General features: G+C 43.0%; 1 protein-coding gene across 1 annotated transcript in view; it reads left to right on the plus strand.

The window, feature by feature from the left end:
- The window catches only part of LOC141522648 (coiled-coil domain-containing protein 33-like), a 103,416-nt gene that overhangs the window by 27,153 nt on the left and 55,038 nt on the right, over window positions 1-21,225 (plus strand). Inside the window, exon 2 of the mRNA XM_074236181.1 lies at window positions 3,053-3,216. Within this exon, the coding sequence (XP_074092282.1) occupies window positions 3,053-3,216 (164 nt within the window). The remainder of the gene's footprint in view (window positions 1-3,052; window positions 3,217-21,225) is intronic.

The raw sequence follows: 21,225 nt of genomic DNA on the forward strand, positions 1-21,225 counted from the left end.
AAGCTGTCAAACAGTATTCAAAGGACTGTCACCTAAAAGAAGGCTTCATTTCCTTCTCATCCCAGTAGACAAAAGGAGGCACAATGGACAAAAGATGTTTAATAAAAAGAGACTTTAGCTCAAGCTTCCTAACAACTAAAACCACCCAAAAAGATCAATGGGTTGTGGTGGGGAGACAGTTCTCCTTCACAGAAGAAATTTAAGCATAGGCCATATAACTTATAATGGGGAAGAAAGAATTTTTGTTCAGGAAGAGATATTCATTTTCCATTCATATAAGCAGTAGCAGCTAGGTAGTATAATGAATAGAGCACCAGTCCTAAACTCAGGAGGATCTGAGTTAAAACCCAGCCTCAGATACATACTGGCTATGTGACCTTGGGCAAGTCATTTAACCCTGATTGTCCCGCATTCAGGGCCATCTCCAGTCATCCTGATTCATATTTGGTCACTGGACCCAGATGACTCTGGAGGAGAAAGTGAGGCTGGTGACTCACTCCCTGAATCCAAGAAATCTAATTCACATGCTTGTCCTGGCATTACCTCCCTGATGTCATAGTTGTCTTCAAGAACAAAGGACAGAGGCGGCTAGGTGGCGCAGTGGATAAAGCACCGGCCTTGGAGTCAGGAGTACCTGGGTTCAAATCTGGTCTCAGACACTTAATAATTACCTAGCTGTGTGGCCTTGGGCAAGCCACTTAACCCCATTTGCCTTGCAAAAAAACCTAAAAAAAAAAAAAGAACAAAGGATAAATAAAACCTACCATGTGCAATGGGAACACACAGACAAGACCTCTGAAAGTCTTTCCTGTCCTGAAATCTTCCCACATCCTGCCCTTACCTGGGTGGCTCAGTAGATAGAGTGCTAGAACTGTAGGCAATAAGACCTGAGTTCAAATCCAGACCGTTACTAGGTATGTGACCCCTGGACAAATCATTCAACCTCCACCTTTCTCACTTTCTCAAACTATAAAATGGGGATAATGATTGGACCTCCCTGGTTTATTGTCAGGATCAATAAGAAAATATTTGTAAAGCGCTTGGAATAGTGCTTGTTGTAGTCACTAAATAAAGGCTTTGTTCCCTTCCTTTTGCCTTTCCTTTTTCATTCTGTTGTACACCTAAAATGCCCTTCCCTCTGACTATTAAAGACTTGGCCATCCTTCAAGGTCCAGTTCAATTCCTAGTGATTTTTCCCCATCCTAAGCTGCTTTAACAATTACTGTCTCTATCAATTCATTTGGCAGTTTTCAAAATCTCTTCCATTATTGACTTGAACTGTTATAGAAATCTTTTACTTATTCTAGTTTCAAGGTAATAAGTCATTGTCTTCAGGCTGTCTGCTCTCCAGAAAAGCAGTTCTTTCCTAGAGTTCTAGGAATTCAGAGCCAAAGGGACCTTAGGAATCACCTAAATCCCACCCCGCCCCCCATCTCCCATGTCTCTCTCTCTCTCTCTCTCTCTCTCTCTCTCTCTCTCTCTCTCTCTCTCTCTCTCTCTCTCTGTCTGTCTCTGTCTCCATTCCTTCCCTGTACAAAAGGATTCACTGTAAAATTCAATTCAATTCAGCAATCATTTATGGAACACCTACCATGTGTAAGACAATATTCTAGATACCAAGGATATAAAAATATAAATACAGACTAGCTCCTGCCCTCAAGGATCCAATATTATATATAAGTGTATATTATAAAATAAGAAATATATCCTGTATTCCCAGTGCTGTGATTCAGTTTAGAAAATGGTAAGTTGAAGACGTTTCCACAAATTTGAGAGGCATATAGGTAGACAAGCGTGCTCTCCACCAATCAAGAAATTCAAAGTCAACTGTTCATTTCTGAGGTAGGGCTGGCAGAACATGACATTTGATTGACTGGTGAATAAGAGAAAGAAGACTCTATGAAATAACACTCCAAGGTTTTGAGTCTAAGTTACTGAAAGGATGTTAAATTGAGCATTAGAAATTGGAAGTTGGTGTAAGATTATAGAAGCAGACAAAGGCCTCTCTGTTCTCTCTTTTAGAAAGACTAAGAAAGTATTTTAAAAAGTAATTTAAAAAGTGATAGGTCAAAGAGTATAGAGTCTTCAATTAAGTCACTTTGCCTGGATTCTGATCAGACTGAGACCTGGTGAGATCTTTGGCCATCTCAAAAGGAACATTTTGTGATGAGAATAGATTGGAATGGTTTTTTGGTTGTTGTTGCTGTTGTTTTTGCAAGGCAGTGGGGTTAAGTGACTTGCCCAAGGTCACACAGCTAGGTAAGTATTTTGTATCTGAGGTCAGATTTGAACTCAGATCCTCCTGACTCCGAGGCTGGTGCTCTATCCACTATACCACCTAGCTGCCTGAATTGAATGATTTTAAGAAAATTTTTAAAACCATTGTTTAACAAATGTATATGTCCAATTTTTGTTAGATTGTTTGCCACCGAGGAGAGAGAGGGGTGGGAAGAGAGGGTGGTAGAAAATGTCTAATTTATAAATATTGAAGAGGATGAATGTTGAAAACCTTTCATAACATATAATTGTAAAAATAAAAAACAAGAGCCCATTGTTTAAACTATAGTTTTAAATTATAAAATTAAAAATGATTGTTCTAAGTGGCAAAGTAAACTGTTAACTGAACTTTTTACCTTCTGCTGAGCTCTGTGTGTAGTTTTTTTCATCTTGTGAAAGATTAACCTTGTTCAAAATTCTAAAAATTGAAATTACAAAATGACTTTTGTTAGATTTTCAAGGGAATAATGAAGACCTTGTCAGTTTGGAAATTTTTTCCATAAGTAGAATAAAGCTGAGATTAGAAGAATGATAGATTAATTAAAATTGTTTCCAGAGGCCTGTGCCTACAACATATACTATTTTTTTTCTCTTTGACAAGGGGAACATTTGGGAAATTTTGATTCTGAGGGGTCAGCTAAAGTCAAAACTCAACAGTAAACTTGGTCCTAAAGGAAGAAGAGAATCAGTAAGAAGAGTATGTGTGGAACCAGTTGGAATGGAAATGGACTGACTTTGAAATTAATATCCTTTTTTCCTGGCTCTATTCTGGTAGGTGGCAGAGTCCCCCATGCCCCTCGAAGAAGCTTCCCGCCATTCAGAGACCACCTATGGTCACTTGGCATCAATCCAAAAGGAACTCATCACAATCACACTCCATGGTGCTGTCAACCTACCCTCTCGAAAGAATGGCTCCAAACCCTTGGCCTTTGTGGTAGCGTGAGTACCTGGGGGGGGGGGGTGGAGGTAGAGGGTGGGAGGGATCCTAGAATGGGAACTAGGGGTACAGACACATTTTATAGACATAAGGTATCCTTACATATAAGAGGTATGAACATTGGATGCTTAAAATACTAGAAGTTGAGAACAAGAGAACAAAGAACATTAGGAGATAATATGAAAAGCAAAGGGTGAGTACCTGGGCTGTGATGGGCTATTGGAGGGATGAATACTGAATCCTTGGAATAACAAGTCCTTGGATTACAGGGATAGGAAGGGGAAAAGTAAAAAACACAAATACCAGATTTTGAATGGTATTAGTAGGAGTATGTATGTATGTATGTATGTGTGTGTGTCTGTGTCTGTGTCCCTGTACCTGAGCCAAGGGAAGAGAACGTCTTTTGTTGTAGAATAATTGTAGAACTAGAGTCAAAGGAAAGTGTTTCACATCCCAGCCTTTCCATTTATTACCTGGGTAACCTAAAGCAACTTGCCAATGGTAGGCTGCAGATTCCGAATCTGTAAAATGAGGGGGTTGGAACAGATCATCTCTCTTTGGTTGCTTCCAAAGTCTGACTCAGTGGCCCTGTGTTCCTTTAACATAGCATCCATGCTGAAGAGATTTGAGCAGTTTTTGAGCTTGTACAAGACCAAGACTACACCTTGAAATACTCTGGCCAGTCTACTTAGACGTTAAAGAACAGAGGAGGCTGCTCCATGTTTTCCGATGGCTCCTGTTACACATTGTCATCCCCACCTCCTGTCCTCCTCATTCTGTCCTGACTTCCTTTGATCTCTGATTTAGTCCCCTAGTCTTCCTCTCATACTCTCAAGTACTCCTTCTGCTCCCATGTGACTCTGGGTTACTCTGGTTCCAGAAGGAGCACAGAGTTAGACCAAGTCTATCTGTCTAACCCAAAGGGAGCATATGTTTTGGGTCAAGGTTTCAGACCCTCATAACCATCTATTCTACCCCTGTAAAGCTGAGTCTTCTGATCCCCATGTCCAGTTCTTCCTTGCCCCTTTTCCTCAGTAGTCTCTCATACAATCATTTATTAATCAATCCATAGACAACCATGCATCAAGTGTCTACTCTGGATAACATCAGGGAGTCTCCATTCTACTGGAAAAATATAATATGTACATGGATAAGGAAATGAAAAGTATGTATTAAATTGTTTGAGGAGTCATAAAGAGGAAGAAGGGTCACTAGGTGATGCTGTGGATAGAGTACAGACCCTAGAGTCAGGAAGACCAAATTCAATCTAGCATGGATGGTGTTTGTCCTTTGTTTTCAAAGAAGACCACAATATCAGGGAAGTGATACCATAATATGCATGTAAATTGGATTTGAGAGAGGAGATACTGTGTTAAGTCACCACCCTCACTTGCTCCTCCACAACCATCTGGGTCCAGTAACCAGAGAGGAATTGGGATGCCTGGAGATAGTATGGATAGGAGGCAATCAGGGATAAGTGACTTGCCCAAGGTCACACAATTAGTAAATGTCTAAGGTTGAATTTAAACTCAGGTCCTTCTTGACTTCAGGGTAGATGTCTACCCACTGGGTCATCTAATTGCCCATAGATCTGAGCAAATCTGATTTTAAAATGTCTAGCTACGTGACCCTGGGCAAGTTATTAAATCCTTGCCTCTGTTTTCTCATCTGGAAATGAGCTGAAGAAGAAAATAGCAAGTACCTTTGCCCAAAAAATCCCTAAATGAGGACATGGAGAGTTGGGAGGAGCTGAAACAACACAACAACCGGGAGAATGAGTCAAGATTTCATTCAAAGGAGGAAATAGTACTTGAAGTGAACTTTGAAGGATGCTAGGGATTCCAAGAGGCAGAATTAAGGAGAACATCCCATATGGTTCTCTATCCACATATGTATGACCTGGTACCTACTGGTGCTGACTCTAAACCATCCTACAAAGGGTAGGAAGCCAGAATGGACCAATTCGAGTCAATAAACATTTATAAAGGACCCACTGTATAGGGGTCGAAGAAAGGAAAAAGAAGAACAACAAACAAAACAATAGCTTCTCTGTTAATCCATTCAAGATGGGAAATGAGACTGTGGACACATAATGATGAGAGCAAAAGGTTTTATTTCCACAGGGTCAGTAGGTAAAGTGATTTGGGGAATTCAGGAAATGACTATGGATAGAGAATCCAATTTTGAAAATAGCTAAGGAGGATAAAGGAAGGGAGAGCTCTGAGTATCCCAGCACCCTTAATCTGAGTGATTCAAGCTCCTAAATCAGGCCTGGCTCCGTTTCACCTAGCTGTGTTCCTTGCTGTTTCTTTCCGGAAAGGTCCAGGCCTTTACCTCTTTTCTAATTTCCTCTAGAATTTGTTGTTGTTGTTGTTGCTGTTTGTCCTTCATTCTTGAAGAAGACCCTAACATCAGGGGAAGAAAAAGAAAATATCTCGGCCTTAGCCTGCCTTGGCCTGTAGACACATCTCCTCCTCCTCCTCCTCCTCCTCCTCCTCCTCCTCCTCCTCCTCCTCCTCCTCCTCCTCCTCCTCCTCCTCCTCCTCCTCCTCCTCCACATCAGGGTGAAGCATCAAGGCCTGCCAGGGCCACATTCACATGTGAGAGTTGGAGGGAGGTCTGGGTTCCCACAGTTCTTATCAAGCAGAATGTCTCAGCAGTCCAGAATGTGGACATGCTGCAGTTTTTTAATGGGAGTTTCTCATTACTGGGGAGAGATGGAGAGGGAGGCTTGAAGGGAAGGAGGGGCATCTGGGAGAGAAGAAGCCAGGATGGCTGTTTCTATTCTGGTGACCTCTCCATGTTGTGATAAGTCATATGAATCATATCTGATTCTTCCTGACCTAATTTGGGATTTTCTTTTCTTTCTTTTTTTAAGTACTTTTGGAACAATGAGGGGGAAAGGGAGAGGAGAGGAAGTGGCACAAGGTAATCAGGGTTAAATGACGGAGACCAGATTTGAACTCAAGTCCTCTTGAACTCAGAGGAGTGCTCCATCTACTGCTCTACCTAGTTGCCCCCATTTGAGATTTTCTTGGCAGAAATCCTAGAGTAATTTGCCACCTCCATCTCCAATTCACTTTTTTACAGATGAGGAAACTGAAGCAAACAAGGTTCAGGGGCTTGTTCAGGGTCAGGCAAGTCTTGCTCAGGTCTGAGACTAGATTTCAGTTCAAGATGATGGGACTTCCTGATTCCAAATCTCATACTTGATCCACTGCACCATCTTTCTTCCCTAAGCTCTCCATGACAACCCCCTTACCCACCTCATCCATCTTTTGATGGTTCTTGATATCTCTGTCTGTCTATCTCTCTGTCTCTCCTTCCCCTTCTCTGTCTCTACCAACTTGTTTGTCTCATTTAGATTGCAAGCTCCCTTGGGGGGAGGGACTGCCTTTTGCCATTTTTTGGTCACTCCAGTGCTTAGTCTAGTTAGGAAAGTGGGATTCATTCACATTGAACTGTTAGAAAAGAATAAAGGACAATTGAATGACAGACTTCTTGATGGATCAGTACCTTATTCCTTCCTCAGTTAAGTTTCCTGGAAATGAAGAAAGAGTAAGCCTTCAGGTATCGTTATCAGAGACAAGCTCAGAGAGTTGAGCTTGGCGACATTAGCCATCCTTGGTCACTTTCTTAAGCAATCTGATCAATTCAAGGTAGAGTCCTTCTTCTTTCTAGCTGCTTTGAAACAAATGTCATTCTATGTGTCTTCATTCTTCCAAGAATATGTCTACAGAAGACCCTTTCCTGAAATGGATCCCAGGGAAAGTTCATAGATGCATTTAGAACATGGAACAGGATTTGCAGGCTAATGTTGGTCAGAGATGGATGCATCAAGGAGACAGTCAATAAAAATTTATTTTTTATATTTATAAATTTATATGTATGGGATATATATAATATTTATAAATGCCTACTAAGGGTGAACATTACACCAAGGGTTGGAAATACAAAAAGAAGTCCTTGTCCTCAGGGAGCTCACTGTATAAATAGGAGAAACAACAACAAAATAAATAGGTACAAGCAAGCTATGTGCAGGATGGATAGGAAATAATTAACAAAGAGAAAGGTTAAGAATTAAAAGGAATTGAGAAAGGCTTTCTGGAGAAGGTGGGATTTTGATTGAGACTTGAAAGAAGCCAAGAGACAGAGATGAGGACTATTAAGCAGAGAATGTTAAGCAGGAGGGGTAAGCAGAGGAGAAGAGATGCCTTGTCCTCTGAATAGCAAGGAGGCAAATGTCTCTGAACTGAAGAGTGTTTGGCAAAGGAATAAAGTATAAGAAGACTACATAGGTAGGAGGAGGTGGGTCAGGAAAGGGTTCTGAAGGCCAAACAGAGTGTTTTGTATTTGATCCAGGAGGTGATAAGGAGTTTGAGTAAAGGGATGACAAGTTTGGACTCACACGTAAGGAAAATTTCTTTGGTGACTGAAAGAAAGATGGATTGAAGTGAGAGAAGACTTGAGGCGGGCAGATCCATCAGCAGCTATAGCAGATTGTGCCCAAGTAGAGGCCGTTGCAAAAGACGAGGGATTGTATTTAAAGATGTTGCAAAGGGGAAATCAAGAGGCTATGGCAGCTCAATGGATGTAGGGAGGTGAGGCGTAATGAGGGAGTCCAGGATGACACCTAGATTGCCGGCCTGAGACACTAGGAGGATGCTGTCGACCTCTATAGTAATAGGGAAGTTAAGGACAGGGAGAGAGTTTAGAAAGAAAGCTCATTAATTCAGTTTGTGAGTTGAAGAGGTTTACTGGAATCCGGGTTGAGATGTTTAAAGGCAGATTGGAGGTGAACCGAGAGGTAAGGGCAGATAGACGTAGCTGGGAATGATCAACATGCAGATGGTCATTCAATCTGTGGGAGCTGATGAGATCACCAAGTGAAACGGTACAGAGTGAGGAGAGGGTCCAAGGCAGAAATTTCTGGGGAACCTACCATTAGAGGGCAGGATCTGGAGGAGGAGCCCCAAAAGAACCAGAAGGAGGCAGAGGTAAGCTAAGCTAGCTCAGAAGAAAGTCCAGATAGCAGCCTCTCCTCAGGGGACACAGGCAGCAGGAAACAGAAGGCCGGTGGTCAGAGGAAGAGCTTGCCCCACTTAGGGCAGCAAGGTGATGCAATAGATAGGTCAGACCTGGAGTCAGGAAGCCTTGAATTCAAATCCTACCTCAGACATATACTGACTACATGACCCTGGACAAGTCACTTAACCTCTATTTCCCTTAGTTTCTTCACCTGTAAGATGGAGATGATTAATAGCATCTACTTTCCAGGGGTTGTTGATCACATGATAATAGAAATGATGGCTATGACTATTATCAGTATTACTATTCTCACTTGAGGCTAGAGCTCAGATGGGTATAACAGGAGGAAGAAGTCTTGCACGGGGGAAGGGGGAGGGGAGTCACATAAGCCCAGATGGAAGTCAGTCTATTATTCCTTTTCCCAAGTTCCTTCAGGGGGGTGGGCAGCAGGAGACGGAAGATGGTGATAGCACTAGCTTTGCAGAAGCATCTCTATAAAGTCACACATCTTTCATCCTGCAGTGACTGGTTCTAGCCATGATGCTGACAAAGAGCAGACCCCAGCAGGAGGAGGGTGTTCCTGGCCCCTCTGTGATGCCTGCTGGGCTGACAGCCTTCACCAGAGAGGGGCAGAGAGGTGGGGGGCTGCCACTGCTGCTACTGAAGACACAATTCCAAAACTGCATCCTTCTGTCTCGCCTGCTATACCCCAACCATTTCTCTCAGCCTGGCATTCCTGGGCAGTGTCTTGCTGCTTCCAGTTTTGTGGCTGTAAGATCACTGACAGTTGTACCTCAGTAGTCTGTCCAGTCCCCCTCTGACCATCTGATTTTTAGGATAGATGCAGCTTTTTCTGCAGGGATGCTAGGCATGGACAGATCCCTTATCACTGGATGGTAGAATTAGTGTTAGTCAAAGCTGTCAAATACAGCAGCTAGGTGGCACAGTGGATAGAACACTGGGCTTAGAGGAAGGAAGAGTGCCTCAAATTCAGGGCCATCTCAAGTCATCCTGGTTCATATCTAGCCACTGGACCCAAGATAGCTCCAGAGGAGAAAGTGAGGCTGGTGACTTCGCGTAGCACCCTCCCTCTCAAATCCAATCCATGTTCTTGTCCTGGCATCACTTCCTGATGGTCTTCTTCATGGTCTTCCTCAAGAACGAAGGACATCATTTTTTGTAAAGAAAGTTTTAATGGGGGCGGCTAGGTGGCGTAGTGGATAAAGCACCAGCCCTGGAGTCAGGAGTACCTGGGTTCAAATCCGGTCTCATACACTTAATAATTCTAGCTATGTGGCCTTGGGCAAGCCACTTAACCTCGTTTGCCTTTCAAAAAACCCAAAAAAAGTTTTAATGATGGCTTTCATAATCCAGAAAAATTTCCTTCCCTTCTGATCCTCAGCATACCAGCCATCCACTGAGACCTGAATGGGTAACAGGTCCTGCCTCTCCCCTCTCGGCACAACCTTACTTGGGTGACAAACAGGTGAGGTATCATGTGTAGTATCCTGGACTCGGGGTCAGAAAATCTAGACTTGAGTCCTGTCTGTGACAGATACATTATAGCAGTGAGACCTTAAGTAAGTCTTTTACATCTCTAGTCATCTGAGAGGTAATGATCTCGTTGTGATGTAGGCATGATGAGATATTAGCTATAAAACATCCATACCTACCCATCCTGTCCCTGGTTTACCATAAGCATGTTATGGACAAGTTTGGGGAAGTTTTCTTTCTTTTGGTCTCACAAAGAGTCTACTCAAGCACATGACTACTGCTATATCTGGGCTTATGGTCTGCCCATCGTTTTTGGTTTTGGGAGGGGGTTGGCTTCTGATTTCATTATTTACACAGTTATTTTTCTCATTCCTTGTCGTATGGCAGTTTATTTCTCATAAAGTATAAAATAATGTTTCTTGATCACCCGCTACCTTGCCACATTACTGGGAGGAAAACATTTTAGACAGTAAAGCATCAACAGAAATTTAGATTTATACATTTAAAACTGTAATTATTCTCAAGGGCTTTAGGAGAGAAACTGAGGCAATGCCAGATCAGAGAGGATCTGTTTCCAACTCTCTTCTAATTTTATCCCCCTCTTCCCAGGACAATGGACTGGCTTTTGCCAACACGAAAAGTGATCCCTTAGGATGCTCTGATCTTCCTCTTTCCTTCCCCATTTCCTCCTAGTTCAGCTATAACAAAGTGGAGATTTGTGCAAAGGCACTAGAAAATCAGAGGAAAGGGGAATGTAGGCAAGTGATAAAAGCAGGGGATTCTAGAGAGAGACGGCTCATCCTAAAGTGACATAGAGTATCACATCCTATAGGTTTTGCTGGCCCAGACTATGGGATGCTCAGCCTCAGTGAGTCTTTAGCAGTAAGCTGCTAAATGGAGATGCTTAGACCCTTCATCCAAGAGAGATTAAGGTTGGCATCATGCTCTGTTTATTGAGATTCTCAGCCCTCCCATTTCCCATTCTTCTCTATGATTATGGATCCTGATAATATTTCCCCTATGACCTTAGGTCATGCCCGAACCCCTGGAGCCATGGGTGAGTAACTTGGTTCTCTATTTGAACCCAAAGATTCCTCTCCTGGATTACAGGCTTGGACATTTCCTCCTTCAGCATTAGAGGAGTATCTCTTTAAACTCTGAACCCTGAAGTCTTTTTTGTTTGTTTGTTTTTGCAAAGCACTGGGGTTAAGCGATTTACCCAAGATCATACAGCTAGGCAATTATTAAGTGTCTGAGATCAAATTTGAACTCAGGCCCACCTGTATCCAGGGTCATGCTCTATCCACTGCACCACCTAGTTTTCCCTAAACTCTGAAGTCTTAACCGTGTCTGGAATCTCATTTCTCTCCATCCTGTACAATTGGCCTAAAATCATTTTCCCAACCCATCAATCTGTCAATAAATACTTTTAAGCTCCTACCAATTGACAAATAGGGCTGGTTTTAACCTTCTGTGGACATTCAGTTCCTTCTTTTCTTGTGCTAGGCTCATCTCTGAACCTGGTTTCACAAAATACCCATTGCCCAGGACTCTGAAAGAATGGCCCCCTACCTACTTTCCCTGTTCCCTCCATATCTACTTACATAGGAGCTTGAAGACAAACTCCTCTTCCTAATCCTATTAATAGGCAGAAAAGACTGCTAAGTCATATATTCTGTCTCATACAGCTGTAGCACATATTCTCTACCTTCTTAGAGAGGTCTCACCTTGTATGACAACTTAGCTGGTGGGTTCTAGTGACAATTTCTTTTTCTGATACAGGTGCCTTTGACCTGGTTGTCCAAACCCCTGTTCTTACCCTAAAATGGAGATTCCTCAGCTCAAGGGCTGTTTTCTATCTGGAACCTTTCCTGCCCTCCTCCTCATTAACCCCGCAGGGGCTGGTTCTCTCTCCTGGCAATGCTTATTGATTGATGATTTAATGTTTCCTAAGTTCTTCCCAGTTCTGAGACTCTGAGATCTCTCAGCCCACTATGAATTCCACCAGGTGGCAAAGACTATGTCTTCTGCTCCTGTCTGTTCCACGTAGCCTAGCTTACTACAGGATCAGATGGATGGGTGGACGGATGCGGCAGCACAGAGGAAATGGCTGGGTAGAGAGACTTGCAGATTGGTTTGTGGGGGCAATTACCTTGATTGCTATAGCAATAATCACCTTGGGAACGAGGAGATTTGAGAGAAAAGAGATGCCCTGATCCAACAGGTGGAACACCTGCTCATTGTTGGGGAGGGGGAGGAATTTCTACCATACTTTCTTTATCTCTCTCCTCATTCCCCTCCCACACTATTTCTTTTCTTTTCTTCTTCTCTCCTTCTCCCCCCTCCCTATTCTTTGAACAATTCTCATTTTCATGTAGATGGGGATTGTGTCATGGGAGGACAGGTTTAGGGGGTTGGGTGAGGGAAGAGGAGAGAAGCTCTTTGGAGAAAGCTCTCCTTTTAATGGAGAGCTTGGTGTGCCTTCTTCCTGGCAGGCCCCTGGGTTATTTCCATAAACCAATTATCACCAGATGATCTCAGGAGAGTCCAACAACACTAGTAACCAAGATGGGAAGAGGAGCACAGTGTGTGATTGTCCCAGCTCTCCCTGCGGTTGTGACAGTCTCCATCACCATGTTACCATGGGAACATTAAGATTGGGTGGGGAGAATGGAGTGGGGTGAACCAGAGCCAGAGCCAGAGCTAGTCAGTGGGCGTGAGGGTCTGAGAATTAGCTATGCAGGACACATCAACTTTCCACTTAGCAACCATATCAAGGGACCTGGTCTGGGAGGGAGCCAAGTCTGGGACTTGAAGTGAAAAGAAGTGGATGATGCTGACCCCAGAGGCAGGAGGTGGGGGCAGAGTGGGGGAATTCAGAGGGAGCAGGGGAAGGTGGGCTGGGATGGAGTGGTGGGAGATGGGGGTGGGGCTGGAGGTGAGTGCCAGCCAAGAAGCAGATGAGGAGGTGTCTGAGATCCAGGGCCCCTGAAGCAGCTGTCACCACCCCCGTCTGCAGGTGATAATGAAATGCTCATGAAAAGAGAAAGGCAGGGCTGTTGGGAGGGAAGGGAGTCCCAGCTGTCATCAAAAGAGGGAGATGAAAGTCTTATCCAGACCTGGCCCCCTCCCAACTGCCTGACTCTATTCTGAGGACCCTGCCCTCTGCCCCTGGTCAAATAAAAGGTTGAGACAGAAATTATTGATGTAAGCAGGGAGGAGAGGGATGGGCTCAGAAGTGATGTCTCTGCCATGCTGTTCCATCCTGCCCATGGTTCTTCGATCCTAGAGAACTAGGGCTGGAAAAGACCTTTAAAAACCCAGCTCCATTCATTATAGGGGGAGACATATGGAACATTAGAAAGGGAAGGGGGGATTGGGGAGAAGGGCTTACCATGTGTTAGACATTAATCTAAGCTCATTACAAATATTATCTTCAGAAAGAATACTGCTTTCAAGTTGGAAAATCTGGGTTTTGACTCTGTTACGATCTGTGAGATCTTGGACAAGCTGTTTAAATGCCCTGGTCTCACTTTCCTTATCTGTAAAATGAAGGGACTGCATTGAGTGGTCTTTGAGGATCCTATAAATGTTACAGAGCTATGGTTATGGACCAGGGATTGAAAAGACCTCTGTTCATTCCAGCTCCAGGTCCCAGCTCTTATCTCTGTGGCCTGAAAACAGGGACTAAACTTCTCTGTAAATCAATCAACCAACAAGTCTTTATTAAGTGCCTCCTATCATCCAGAATACAGAGACAGAAGCAAAACAGCCCCTGCCTTCAAGAAGCTTACATTCTAAAGGGCAAAGGGGCACAACGCATTATGAACATGTGAATTTGGGCAGAATGAATACAGCATATAAAACAGTACAGATGGAAATGGCATGAGCCATGAGGTCCATTGAGTTCCTGAACCTGATAGACCCTCTTAGCATATAAGTTATTCCCTATAAGTAAAGGAGTTTTAGGCTTGCTATCAGGTCATTGGTCAGCTGGTCTTACAAGCATTAAGGTCCTACTATGGACCAGACATGGTGCTAATCAATGTGGATGCAAAGAAAAGCAAAAACAGTCCCTTCCTGGAAGGTGATCTCAGAGGGGAGGGCACTAGGTACTGGGACAATGGGAAGGGCCACTTATCAAAAATAGGATTTGAGTTTCATCTTTAGGAGATTCCAGGACCTGGAAGACAGGCAGCTGACAATAAGGAGGGTATTGGAGGAAGAGGAAGAAAAAGAGGAGGAGGAGGATAGGGAACTATCTTTATTTTTGCAAGGCAATGGGGTTAAGTGACTTGCCCAAGGCCACACAGCTACGTAATGATTAAATGTCTGAGGTTAGACTTGAACTCAGGCTGTCCTGACTCCAGGGCCAGTGCTCTACCCACTGCGCCACCTAGCTGACCAAAGGGAATTATCTTTGAATAGCAACATATTAGCCAAGCTTTGAAGATTTGAGGAGGAATGAGATTTCCAGTAGCCCCTATGGAGAGTGGGAGAGGAAATCCATTATGAAATAATAGAATGCTTGCCTTTCTGCAGTGAGAGCCTAGTTGATAATATAAACTTGTGGTATGCCCAATGGGCAGGGCTTTGCAATTCCTCCCAGCTCAGTTTACCAGCATTTATTTGATGTGGAGCAAATGATCAGATGGTAAGATTAAATCACACTCGGACTCGGGCAGGCTTTAGATCAGCAGCAAAACAAAAGGCTTTAAGAATAAAGCAAGTAAGAAGTTTCATAGGATCAGTTAAATGCCCCCTTAGAAGTAAGAAAAGGGATGTTAGTCATAGGTATCTTTTTGGAGCTTCTGAAATAAACTTCCCAAGAGTGGCAACGGAGAATCTTATATAGTCTTTGTAGGAAATAAAGACTCAGCATCATTTTTTTCTTTGACTTTTATAGGTCATGGTAAGACCATAGGCCCTGTTGCAAGTGTTCATTAGTGATCTGTTGGGAAAGAAATCTTGAGGCAGTCATATGTTCTTGCTTTCTGATTTATTGCTCAAACATAAGATCATAGACATAAGAAGTGAAGGGGAACCTGAGCAATTATTTGGTCAAGGCTTCTCATTTTACTGAGTAGACTCTGAGAAAGAAAGTGACTTGTACTCCCCCAAAATGACTTGAAATTTCTCCCACCTTTCCTCTGCTTCTCATTCATCCTTCAAGATTCAAGTTAGAACAAGTCATACTTTCGAAGATGGCAACAAGAAGGGATCGAGTCTTAGGAGCTCTCTGATAAAATTCATCAGCTAAGGACTCTAACTAAACTTTCGAGAGACAGAACCCACAAAGGGACCCAGTGAGGCAGTTTTCCTACTCAAGGTAACCTGGAAAAGAGCAGAAAGGCTCTGCTCCCCGGGGTCGGAGGGGCAGCCCACCAGAGAGGTGGCTCGCCAGAGCCAAAGAACTTCAGCCTCCCAGAGGCAGCCCCAGGGTGCTGGGAGTCTCAGCTCACAGCAGCGGGGAAGTCTCCTGAGCTGCACCCAGAGGAGCACTGAGCACAAAGTGGGGGAACAGCGGGGGACCTCTGCCAGAGTGAGCACATGGAGCCCAGCCCTCAGGACACACAGCCAGCAGCATGGTCTTTCTGCAGCCCAGATCCGGAAACAGAAGCAGGCGGAGCAGGTAAGCAGGAGCCACCAGGACATGAGCCCATTGAGCTGAGGGAGGGGAGTGAAGAGAGAAAGACTGCAGAGCTCTGTCCTCTGCCCCTGGAACAGGACTCTGGGGCTCTGACCACATTCAGATCCTGATCGCAGTCTAGGCCCCCCATAGAACAGCAGCTCCCCCACCACCTCAGCCCCGTGGCAGAGGGAGGTGCTTATGGTCATTCACAGACCAGGAGGGAGGACAGAGCCTCACACACTGAGACCCTTGTGGGAGTGTCCCAAAAGTTCAGGAAGCACCCCCAAACCAGGCCCAGGCTGGAAAAATGAGCAAGCAAAGAAACAAAAGGAAGACTCTTGAGAAATATTTTGCAAATGAGCCCAAGAAGGATCAAAATACTCAGTCTGAAGATGAGGAAGCACAAGCTCCTGCATCTAAAGACTCCAAGAAAAACAGAAATTGGGCTCAAGCTATGACAGAGCTCAAAAAAAGACTTTGAAAATCAAATGAGGGAGTTGGAAGAAAAACTGGGAAAAGAAAGGAGAGAGATGCAGGAAAAACATGAAAATGAAGTCAGCAGCTTAGTCAAAGAAATCCAAAAAAAATGCTGAAGAAAATAGCATGCTAAAAACCAGCTTAGGTCAAATGGATAAAACAGTTCAAAAAGTTATTGAGGAGAAGAATGCTTTAAAAAGTAAAATTGGCCAGATGGAAAAAGAGATAAGAAAACTCTCTGAGGAGAACAAATCCTTCAGACAAAGAATAGAATTCAGGGAGATTGATGAATTTACCAGAAATCAGGAATCAATACTTCAAAACCAAAAAAATGAAAAATTAGAAGAAAATGTGAAATATCTCATTGAAAAAACAACTGATATGGAAAACAGACTTAGGAAAGATAATTTAAAAATTATTGGAATACCTGAAAGTCATGATCAGGAAAAGAGCCTTGGCATCATTTTCAAAGAATTACTACAGGAAAATTGCCCTGATATTCTAGAAGCAGAGGGCAAAATAGAAATGGAGAGAATCCACCAATCCCTCAGAAAAAGAGATCCCAAAAAACCAACCTCTAGGAATATTATAGCCAAGTTCCAGAACTCCCAAGTCAAAGAGAAAATATTACAAGCAGCCAGAAGGACACAGTTCAAATATCGTGGAGCTGCAGTCAGGATCACACAGGACTTAGCAGCACCTACATTGGAAGCTCGCAGGGCTTGGAATACAATATACCAGAAGGCAAAAGAGCTTAGAATGCAGCCAAGAATGAACTACCCAGCAAGGCTGAATGTCCTCTTCCAGGGAAAAAGATGGACTTTCAATGAACCAGGGGAATTTCAAATGTTCCTTTTGGAATGGCCAGAGCTGAACAGAAGGTTTGATCTTCAGATACAGGACTCAGGTGAAGCATGGAGATTGGAGGAGAGGGGGGAAATATGAGGGACTTAATGAGAATGAACTGCATGTATTCCTGCATAGAAAAATGACACTGATAATACTCATATGAACCTTCTCAGTTAATAGAGCAGGTAGAGAGAGCTTTTATAGTTGAAGCACAGGAGAAAGCTGAATTCGAAGATAAAATATGGTGTAAAATGGAGTCAATAGAAAAAAAGGGAAATGGAATGGGAGAAAGAAAAAGGAGAGAGGGAATAGTCCAAGATATTTCACATAAGTTTTTTTTTTTTATTACAATGAGCTATTGCAATGATATGGAAGTGGGGAGGCAAGGGGAAATGAGGGAACCTTTGCTCTCATCAGAGATGGCTAGGAGAGGAAACAGCATATATACTCAATGGGGTATAGATATCTGGAGTAAGAAGGAGCAGGGAGCAGGGGGAAGGGGTGGGGATGTGAATAAAGGAGGAGAGGTTGGACCATGCGGCGAGAGTGGCCAGATATAACACATTTTCTTTCTTACTTCTTGCAAGGGGCTGGGATTGGAAGGCCTGCCCAGGACCACAGGGCCAGGTGGATTCTGGGCCTAAGGGGTGGTATGGGGGCTCAGGGCTTCTTGGCCCCAGGACCAGGGATCTGTCTGCTTCGCCACTCAGCTACCCTACAGCAGAGTCAGAGTGAAAGGAGAGAGAAAATAGAGTACATGGTAGTGGAGAAATAAGAAAGGAGGGAGTTGCGATCAGCAATGGCAAGGGTGGAAAAATATGGAAATAACTTTTGTGATGGACTTATCATAAAGAATGTGATCCACCCATGACAGAGTTGTTGGTGTTGGAACAAAGACTCAAGCACATTTTTTGTTATTATTTGGGCGAGGGTGCAGGGCAAGTGGGGCTGGATGGCCTGCCTGGGGCCACATAGCAGGGTGATCTTTGGGTGTCTGGGGCTGGATTTGGACCCAGGTGCTCCTGGCTCAAGGGCCAATGCTCTGTCTGCCACCCAGCCACCCCTACTATTATTACTATTTTATTTTATTTTGGGTCTTTTTTTCTTTCTTTTTTTTGGTTTTTGCAGGGCCGTGAGGATCGGGTGGCTTGCATGTCACACGGCTGGGTGATTGTTGGGTTTATGAGGCTGGATATGGTGCTCGTGGCTCCAGGGCTGGTGCTTCGTCCATTGCGCCACCTGGCCATACCTACAATTGTTACTATTATTTTTTTATTTTAATTTTTTTCTCTCCCCTTTACTTTTTTCGCCCAAGCAAGTCTATCTATATTCATGGGGGAGGAGGGGTATTTTGTTTACTTGTAAACAAGAATATTTTATTAATGTAAAAAAAATTTTACAAAATGAGAATAAAAAATAAATTAAAAAAAATAAAATTAAAAAAAAAAGAACAAGTCATACTTTCTTCATGAGGTTTTTCCTAAATTCCTCCCCCCTAAGCTTCTCTTGCCTTCCTAAGGGTACACTGTATGTGTTTTCTGTATAATTATATGTGCCCATGTTGTCTTCTGTTAGGATGTCAGCACCTTGAGGACAAGGACTCATTTTATGTCTCCAGTTCCTGGGACATAATAGATCTTAATAAATGCTTATTGGTTGGTTGACCCCCTCTTTGGGTCTTTCCCACACAGATTCATTGGAGGGCAGGGCCTATCTCTGTGACATGTCCATTGCCAATCAGATTGTAATGACCGAGAGACAGACATAACTCTGACACTTATTCATATTGAAGACCAGGATTTAAATTGTTTTTTTCCTCCTTCATCTCATATCACCCAGATGCTTTTTGCCACTATCTCCTTCACCCTGTTTTTTTTAGGTTTTTGCAAGGCAAATGGGGTTAAGTGGCTTGCCCAAGGCCACACAGCTAGATAATTATTAAGTGTCTGAGACCGGATTTGAACCCAGGTACTCCTGACTCCAGGGCCCGTGCTTTATCCACTGCACCACCTAACTTCCCCCTCCTTCACCCTGTTTTACAGAACAAAGTGGTCCTTCTAGCCAAAGCAAACCCCTTCACTTGTACGAGTGATCCTATTGCATTTCATTTTCTAGCAGATTGACTCTTTACCTCCCCCCCAATTCTTTCATTTACCTTCAATTTCTGGTTCTACTACTGCTTCCCCATTGCCTACAAACACAATCATGTCTCTCCAGTTCTCAAAAAAAGTCTTGCTTGATCCATCCATTTCTCTCTTAGTTATTATCCCAGATCTCTCTTCCCTTTTATATTCAAGCTGCTTCCAATTATTTCCCTTTCTCTTCATAACTTTCTATAATCCGGGTTCCAACTTCATCTATGATCCGAAGCTACTCTCTTCAGTGCTATTCATCATCTCTTAATCACCAAATCAATGACCTGTTACTGGTCTTCATCCTTCTTGATGTCTCTGTAGACTTTGACACTGTAGATTGCTCTCTTCTCCTTCACTTTTCTTTTCTGCTTCTTTCCCCATTTAATTGACTGTTATTCTCTACTATGAAATATTTTTTTCCAAGTCACACATAGTCTGAGCCTTCTGTCCTTCACTTGGTGATCTCATCGATTGCATCAGAGTCAACTTTCTTCTCTGTGCCAATGACTTAAATCTATTTATCTAGGTAGGGCTGACCAATAGTGCTATGTTTCCAACTCCCTATTAGACACCTCAAACTGAATGTCCCATAGACAACTTAACATATCCAAAACTAAATTCATCATTTTCCCCCTTAACTCCTCTCCTCTTCCTAACTTCCCCATTAAGAGCACCATCATTTTCCAGTCACCTACTTCAATAACCCTCCTCACTCTCTCTCATCCCCCCATACTGAATTTCCAATTGCCAATACCTTTTGTCTATGCCTTCTTTTTTCTTTTTGCAAAAGCATTTTATTTTTTATTTTTACATTAAATATTTTAATTATTTTGAGTTTTACAATTTTCCCCCTAATCTTACTTCCCTCCCCCCACTCCCCACAGAAGGCAATTTGTCAGTCTTTACATTGTTTCCATGGTATACATTGATCCAAATTGAATATGATGAGAGAGAAATCATAATCCTTAAGGAAGAAACATAAAGTATGACAGATAGCAAGATCAGACAATAAGATATCAGGTTTTTTCCTAAATTGAAGGTAATAGTCTTTGGTCTTTGTTCAAACTCCATAATTCTTTCTCTGGATACAGATGGTATTCTCCATTGCAGACAGCCCCAAATTGTCCCTGGTTGTTGCACTGATGGAATGAGCAAGCCCATCAAGGTTGAACATCACTCCCATGTTGCTGTTAGGGTGGACAGTGTTTTTCTGGTTCTGCTCATCTCACTCAGCATCATCAGTTCATGCAAATCCTTCCAGGCTTCCCTGAAATCCCATCCTTCCTGGTTTCTAATAGAACAATAGTGTTCCATGACATACATATACCACAGTTTGTTAAGCCATTCCCCAATTGAAGGACATTTACTTGATTTCCAATTCTTTGCCACTACAAACAGGGCTGCTATGTATATTTTTGTACAAGTGATGTTTTTACCCTTTTTCCTCATCTCTTCAGGGTATAGACCCAGCAGTGGTATTGCTGGATCAAAGGGTATGCACATTTTTGTTGCCCTTTGGGTGTAGTTCCAAATTTCTCTCCAGAAAGGTTGGATGAGTTCACAGCTCCACCAACAATCTAATAGTGTCCCAGATTTCCCACAACCCTTCTAACAATGATCGTTATCCTTTCTGGTCATATTGGCCAGTCTTAGAGGTGTGGGGTGGTACCTCAGAGAAGCTTTAATTTGCATTTCTCTAATAAGTAATGATTTAGAACAATTTTTCATGTGACTGTGGATTGCTTTGATCTCCTCATCTGTAAATTGCCTTTGCATATCCTTTGACCCATTTGTCAGTTGGGGAATGTATGCCTTCTTTTTTCTTCTGATATTACTACCACCCTGGTACATGCCTTTATCCCCTCACACTTAACTATTACAATAGCCTAGTGGTTTGTCTTTCTGCCACAAGTTTCTTAGTTTCTTCCCATTAATTGTCGTTATTGTTTAATCTTTTTTTTTTAGATTTTTCAAGGCAATGGGGTTAAGTGGCTTGCCCAAGGCCACACGGCTAGGTAATTATCAAGTGTCTGAGGTCGGATTTGAACCCAGGTACTCCTGACTCCAAGGCCAGTGCTCCATTCACTGCACCACCTAGCTGCCCCCGTTATTGTTTAATCTTGCCTAATGCTTTGTGACCCCATTTGAGATTTTCTTGGCAAAGATACCAGTGGTTTACCATTTTTTCTTACAGATGAGGAAACTGAGACAAACAGGGTTAAGTGACTTGCCCAGGGTCACACAGTTAGTTAACATCTGAAGTCATATTTGAACTCTGGCCTTCCTTCAGATCTGGTATTCTATCTACTTTGCAGTCTAATTGACCTTAATCAATTAAACATTAATAAATATTTTTGACTGACTTCAGACTACTATGTGACCTGAGAAAAGTCATT

This window comes from Macrotis lagotis, chromosome 4 (assembly GCF_037893015.1).
Source record: "Macrotis lagotis isolate mMagLag1 chromosome 4, bilby.v1.9.chrom.fasta, whole genome shotgun sequence".
Classification (NCBI taxonomy): domain Eukaryota; kingdom Metazoa; phylum Chordata; class Mammalia; order Peramelemorphia; family Peramelidae; genus Macrotis; species Macrotis lagotis.